The sequence below is a fragment of the Micromys minutus genome (assembly GCF_963924665.1).
Source record: "Micromys minutus genome assembly, chromosome: 1".
Lineage (NCBI taxonomy): Eukaryota > Metazoa > Chordata > Mammalia > Rodentia > Muridae > Micromys > Micromys minutus.
The window spans coordinates 142,785,180-142,792,646 of NC_137969.1; the positions used below are offsets into that span (position 1 = coordinate 142,785,180).

Consider the following 7,467-nt stretch of genomic DNA (forward strand, 5'->3'; position numbering starts at 1 on the left):
CAGCAACATGGTCTCTCCACCCCCATGGCTATCTTCCAAGCAGTGGTCCCCAATTTCCCCACTGTTTGCTGCTGCCGTACCACTTGTATGTTTGCAGACCATCTGTCTCCTGTTAGCCCCTGTGGGACTAACAGCTGTTGACTCCAAACCCCTAGCCCCATTAAATGAAGACTCTAGAGGCTTTTAATTTACCAGTAAGATTTACAACAGTACATTCTCAATCCCCCAAATGCCCACACAAATAACTCAAAACTCAATTGATACCAATACAAGCTGCTCACCTAGATTGGACAAATTACCCTATATTATTCTATTGTTTTTCTATGATATCCATAGCTACCTGTGGCTATTTCAAGCCATGTGGATCTGGCTCATCATCTTCCTCTACTTTCTCTCTCCTTCTCCATCTGTTCCTTGTCTCCCTCCCTCTACAACTCTGCCTTCCCTTTCCATTGGCCAATCACAGGCTCTAGCCTTATATTTCAGTCGACCTCACCTGCAAACAGACAAAAATCTACAAATAGCCAGTTGTGTGAATAATCTGAAACAAACTCACTCTTGTCCACCATACCTGGGAGGGGCACAAAAGCACATTCCAAGAACAATTCTAATAAAAAAAAAAAAAAACTGAGGTCACAAGACTCTTGTCTTTTTCTTGGAGTTTCCTCACAAGCACTCAGGAATTTCTTATGAAATTTTTTGACCCGTGTTCCTACACACTTTTTCTTCATGAGAGATACTACAGGGCAAAGGTCTAGTCTGTGTAATTTTTAAAGTTGAGTTAATGTCTTAAGGAGATGTTGAATGCAGGAGTGAACGCTGTTCTTCAGTGGTGTGGTTATTTTCTGGTTCTGGGCCTCTGTGTTTATACCCAGGATAACTATCGTGCATAACAGTTCTTTACTTAGGAATGAGATTAATTAAAGACCCAAAGAGCAGAAGAGAACAAGTATTAATGGCCCAAATGTGACAGAATTAGGCGATATTTTGAGTGAATATTTTGCACAAATATTGCCCAGAGTTTGATGGTGGATTGCCTTTCTTAAACATCTAGAGGCTCATTTTATACTTCATGGAGTTTATCTGAAAATCAATAGAATGTGTTAAGTGGCCGCCATTGTCTTTTGGAAAAAATACCTTCTAAAAATAATCCATACTTTTAATATGAGAGCGAGAGTAACTGTGAGTCATAGAGTAGAGCATACAAAGCAGTGTGTCCTGACAGGAGGCTCATAGCAGGCGACATCTCTGTTGCTAATTGTTCGTGATATCACTGCACACATCTGTGCACAACTTCTATTACATTAGCGAGGTCCTGCAAGCTGGCCTCATAGATTTTATTCTCCCTCCCTCCCTCCCTCTCTCTCTCTCTCTCTCTCTCTCTCTCTCTCTCTCTCTCTCTCTCTCTCTCTGTGTGTGTGTGTGTGTGTGTGTGTGTGTGTGTGTGTGATCGGGATCAAACCCAGGATGTTAAGGAATGAAGCAAGCTTCTAGGACTGAGCTGCATTTCTGGACTTTTAAAAGTTAAATCAAACTAAAGGAACCTCAGAAAGATTCATTTGTATTTTCCCTAAAATATCCAAAAGGGTTGCTATTGGCTATTAGTTAAGGAATTGTGCTTTTGCATTTTTTTTTGCATTGAATACAAGTTGTTTCAGAAGCCCTATATCACAATTACTACCAAGTTAAAGACATGGTTTTAGTTTGTGAATGTCTCCAAAACTACACTCAAGAGGTTGACCTTATTGATAGCCCATTAACCTTTCCCGAATGGTATGTGGTATGTCTACTTATTTAGCAACTAAAGAGGGACTAGGAGAGTCTAGTGGGAAATTTGTATCGGTTTTGCTGCTCTTCATAGTTCAATAGGTAAGTAAAAGGAAAACCTATAAATCTATATTTTAGTATGACTATTGAAGTGTTTTCTAATTGAAAAGTATTTAGTGGCTAACATTCAACTTCCACTGAAATATAAAATAGAATGCCAATTTCTTTTTTTATTCTATTATCTTTTTATTCAAATACTGGAAAAAGGTGGGAGAAGGAACCACACATGCTTAATGTAGGGCTACAACAAAGGCCAGCAACACTGAATTCCCCTTAAGTCCTAAGAGATTAGTCCCCATCCCAAGTTGCATCCCAAGTCTATCATGATGACTTCCTTGGTGCTTTTATGGTAATCATTCTTCAAAGAGGAAGAATACCTATGTAGGTGGCCAGCAGCTCTCCCAATCACCAGGAAGAGCTGCATGCCACACGTTCCTATTCAGTCTCTCCTCTGCTCACTTTCGCTTGTGCTTTTTCCTCTGTTGCTTTCGCTGTTGTGCTCTCCGATCCTTCTTCATCCTGGAGTCCACTACCTTGAAATGACCTCTGACTCCAGCTGGCCACCGGACCTTACAGCCTACATCTTTTTTGGCTACAACGTAAGTAACTTGGCGCTTCTCTTTGCCAAGTCCAGCCTTCTTGTAGAGACTTCGCAGCTGTGCCACCTTTTCTCGTTCTGAGGTATCCACTGTGTTCACCACAGCTTCCGCCTTCTTTTTGGTCTGCTCCAGTTTCTTCAGCATCCTCCATTTCTTTCTGGCCTTGGCCTCAGCTACTTTCTTGATGGGCCGTGCATTGATTTCCCTCCAGCGTTTTCGGTACTGTTCCACTTCCTTTTTATCAACAGGCAGCTGGCATATCCGATGCTGCTTCTCTTCCTGTACAAACCACTCTGGAAGTTCTCCCTCTTCTTCGTTAAAAGCATACTGGTTGAATGAGTTATCCACAAGGTCTCTCTTTGCCTTTTTGGAAGAAGCAATAACAGCACCTAGAGCAAGGCCTTCAGGGTCCAGAATTCGATATCTCACTGGGGCCTCAATAGGCACTACCTCAAACCCATCCTCATCTGCCTTAGAACCACGGCTTCGCCTTAGTACCACGGGATACTTTCCAATTATCTTCATTCTCACTACTGCTGCTGTCACTGTCTGAGCTGTTGTCTCTGTCCTCCCCTGGAGGGTCAGTGACAGCTTGTATCCCCAGAGCAGTCTCTGTCTCCTTAGGGACCTCATTCTGGCACTGGGGAGATTTCTTCTCAGCCTTCAAGTTAGTAGGTGGTAGATATGGATCTGTTGGCTGCTGCTCCTTCTGACGGCTCTTGTACAGCAGCTGTGCCTGACTGATCTCCTGGGCTTCATCAGCATCATCCTCTATCCCACTGAAGCCATCCTTGGAGGACCACAGGCTAGCTTGTTCTTCTTGTAGCACCGCCTTTTCTTCTAGTGGTACCAGCAATGGATTCTCTCCTTCTTCCTCTTTATTGTCATCTACTTGAGCAAACTGTAAGCACTTCTGTTTCTTCAGATCCAAGTGTGTCCTGACTCCTGCCAGCTCTTCTGGATCCAGGTCACTTTCCAGAGAAGTATCATCATCATCATCGTCCTCAGCATCCGACACATAGATGTCATCCCTTGGCAGATCAGACAGAAAAGTGTCTGCAGCACTCATGTCTCCTTGTGTTACTTCCTCTAACAACTGCTGACCACGGATGGTCTGCAGGGAGAACATGCCTATCTCCCCCTCATCTGCAATGGAAACATCAGGCAGATCCATCTTCAGTTCTACACGTTCCCCCTGCTTCCTCTGCTCACGGAGCAATTTCTTCTTCTTTCTCTTTAGTTCTGCCACTTCTTGGGCTTTCATCTCTGCCAAAGTCCAGTTAAGCTGCTCTTCCTCCTCTTTCTCCTCTTCCTCTTCCGAAGCCTGCTTTGTCTCAGCTACTGACTCTTCTTCATCACCTTCTTCTTCTGAGCTGAGGCTGATGTCGAGCACCTTTGCTTGCTCTTTCAGCTTCTTAGCCATAAATTGCTGAAGCTTTGTTCTCCAATTCAGTAGAGACCTAAGCTCCTTGCGCCCCAGCACTTTGATGTCCTGACAGCATACTCTAATATTTTCAGTTGTAGCTGGGTGCTGCGCCAACTCTTCATCGTCTATTGAGATTTCGCTGGCCTTGGAAAGGAAGTCTACAGGATTGGCAGCTCGCAAGAAGTCAGTGACTGAGGTTCGGTGATAAAGAGTGAGATCACCTTCGGCATAGCCTTCAGCCTTTGGCTTCTTTTTTGTCACCAACTCAGTAACAGTTTTAGCCTGATCTTTAACTTCCTTAAAGGCAAACTTGGGACCGAAGAACTTAGCATCAACCTTGTCCGGAGCCAGAAATCCTTGGCAAACTACAAAGATTTCTGCAGATTCACAGCGAGAGGCCTGAGGCTTTGTGGCCTGGACCGGGTGGAAGAGCTGCTGGAAGATCCAGAGCAGAGGTTGATAGTCTCTCAAACGGAAGACTTTTGTTATGAAACAACCTCCACGGGCCAAAAAATCACAAGCCAAACGCAGAGCCATCAGAGTTAAGTGAGCTTGCGAGTAATCATCATGGACCCAACTAGCCCCCACATTGGGAACCCCATCATTGAGCACAACATCAACTTTCCAGGTCTTCAGCTCCTTCCTTAGTGCCTTCCTACAGCATTTTGTTGTAATATCTTCCTGGAGAGTCACCACATTGGGGAGAGGCTTGATTGGAACCAGGTCCACGCCTACAATAAGACTGGTTACAGGCATAACTTTGGCAGCCACCTGCAGCCATCCTCCAGGCGCTGCACACAGGTCCAACAAGGCCCGGGCTTTCTGCAGGAACTGAAAGCGGCGATTGAGCTAGATCAGCTTGAAGGCAGAGCGGGAACGATAACCGGTCTCCTTGGCCAAGTGATAGAACTTGTCCCGCATGCTCTTGCCTACTTTGCCTTTCTTGCCCATGGCGGGATGGGAATCACTCACTCGGGACGTTAGATAACACTAAACTCCACAGGTTTTCAGAATGTCAATTCCTTTTAGTTGTTTTCAATTTTATAACAAATTAATTGCATTTATGGTGCTTAATGTTTCTCCTGGGCTCATCATCATTAAATTTCAATTGTGAATGTTTCCTGCCCACTGACTATAGAGAAAAATACATTTCTTGAATTTTGATTTCAGGAAAGAGGACCAAACTGGTGATGTAAATTTCTACACTGATTGTGTTATTGTTATTTTTCATTTATTTGAAGTCCTAGGAATTGAAGCCAGGACCGTATGCATGCTAACCAAACCCTACCGTTAAGTGCTCCTCAGTCTGTGTTATCTTCTCTTTTTAAAATTGTATTTGCTTAGAAGCATTCAGAATGTTAACAAAACAGCAACAATTGTTTTGCAGTTACAGAGTGGCCTTCAGTTAGCAGAACTACAATTATCTTAGCATAAGCTGCATCAGAGAGAACTGAAAATAAAGATAAAAACAAAAGAAACACAACCAAATTCCTGTCCCCATATAAGACTAATTTGTGCTGTGCACCAACAGGAACCTGCTTTAGATTTCCATGCCAATTTACAACCCCAGACTGTACCAGGCAAGGTTAGGGGCTATTGAAAATACCACCAGGACAGGGCTATCTAAAGACACATTCAGTAGTGTGTTAACTATGCAAAAAAAAAAAAATCAGACATTGTACAGTTTAAAACAAATCTTACACAGCCTTACATTTCAATTGTTTTCTTTAAAAGGAGTGAGTTGTGTAGGGGGGGTTAAATCTTTATGGACAAGGGAAAAACTGTGCTAGAACCAACTTACTCATCATCTTCTTCATCATCATCTTCCTCTTCTTCCTCCTCTTCCTCATCTTCTTTATGCTCCTCATCTTCCTCTTCTTTTTCTTGCTCTTTTCCACCTTGACCACCCCCTTTTTCACTGCATCAGGTTTTCCTTTAGCTCTGTAGGCAGCAATATCCTTCTCGTACTTCTCCTTCAGCTTGGCGGCCTTCTTCTCACAGGGCCCCTTGTCATCACAGCAGTGTTGTTCCACATCTCGCCTAGTTTCTTTGTGACATCACCAATGGATAATCCAGGATGCTCACCTTTGACTTTTGGGTGGTACTCAGAACAGAACAAGACGAAGGCCGAATAAGGCCTCTTGGGTGCATTGGGGTCCTTGAACTTCTTTTTGGATTCCGCTTTTGGGGGAGTATGTGGGTTTTCATTTCTCTTTCATAACAAGCCTTGTCACCCTTTTCTTTAGCTGACATGGTCTTCCAGCTCTCTGAGCACTTCTTGGAGAACTCTGAGAAGTTGACAGAAGCATCCGGTGCTTCTTCTTGTGCTCCTTCCGGCAGGTTTGCACAAAGCATGCATATGAGGACATCTTGCCTCTCGGCTTCTTAGGATTTACTTTGCCCATGTTTAGTTGATTTTCCTCCGTGAGGCACAGCGTCGCCCAGTGCCCGTCCGGCTTGCGCTTGTCCCGGCGCTGTCTCTATGGAGCTCAATGTACTGTAATGTTGTGAGACGGGAGCCAGACGCAGACCTAAATAAAACTCACCAAGATATTAGCCACAGCCTTGTTTCTTATTAGAGCCAGGCTTTGCAGGCATTATTTTCTTTATGGTGAAATTACCGTCCTTATGTCAGATTATTTCAAATTTCAGGCAGGGTAGACAATGGATGAATTTTGTATTTCCATGGGCATTGTCTACCTGCACACTTAGAAGTTAGTCCTGGCCATAAAGTTGCCACCTCTAGACCATTTGTTTTATTAATGTATCCACTATCATGTTTAAAATTTGGAGTGACATTCCACAAGTAAACCTGTTGAGATTAAGTTTTCCCTCCCGGAAAGAATAGTTTTAGAATGCCTTAATGTCATCCCTATTCTACCATGATAAACAATGTTGCTTTTAAAATACATGGTTACTATTGAACCATGAGTGTGTTGCTTAGCCCAGAGTGGGGTATTATCAGTTGGAGGGGGTAATTGGCTTAAGATGAGCAGCCTGCTATCTCTGAGCAGCCTGCTATCTCTGAGCAGCCTGCTATCCCTGAGCAGCCTGCTATCTCTGAGCAGCCTGCTATCCCTGAGCAGCTTGCTATCCCTGCTGAACCTACATTGTCACCCCCACCTCTCTACCCACCTTCATCAAACATACAGAGCCAGAACACTATGGGTTAGCTTCCCTTCCCCCTCATTCATCTCTTCTGCTTGCTGAATCCTTTGTGGCCCCCCAAGCTGCCCTGAGCTGCCCTGAGCAGTTCATTATCTCCAGAGGACTTCCCACCACCTCTGCCTGCATTTATTGGACCTGCAGATCCTGAACCATACAAACCTGCTGATCTGGAACTATACAGCCCAAGGATGCCCATCAGAGGCCTGCCACACCAGGATCATCAATGTGGTTAATCCCCCTCCTAATCCAGGGACCAAAGCCATCCAGATGACTAAAGGACCCCAAAAAAACACAAAATCCAGGACAGCCTTTAAAGAGGAAATGAATAAATCCTTTAAAGAAATACAGTAAAAGAATATCAAAACCCAAATTGGAGTGTGTTGATACCAAATGACCTCATCAACTTAATGTGAGCCCAATACTTAGCTTCCCATAGATTCATAAAGC

General features: G+C 43.9%; 1 protein-coding gene across 1 annotated transcript; it reads right to left on the bottom strand.

Annotated features, from left to right (window-relative positions):
• Nucleotides 1-2,282: 2,282 nt before the first annotated feature.
• On the bottom strand, nt 2,283-4,803 carry LOC308424376 (pre-rRNA 2'-O-ribose RNA methyltransferase FTSJ3-like; the record flags this gene model as incomplete). Its single annotated transcript, XM_080921282.1, is given in 3 exon segments — nt 2,283-2,915; nt 2,917-4,701; nt 4,705-4,803. Coding segments are annotated over 3 exon segments (2,517 nt in total).
• Between the last annotated feature and the right edge of the window lie 2,664 nt (nt 4,804-7,467).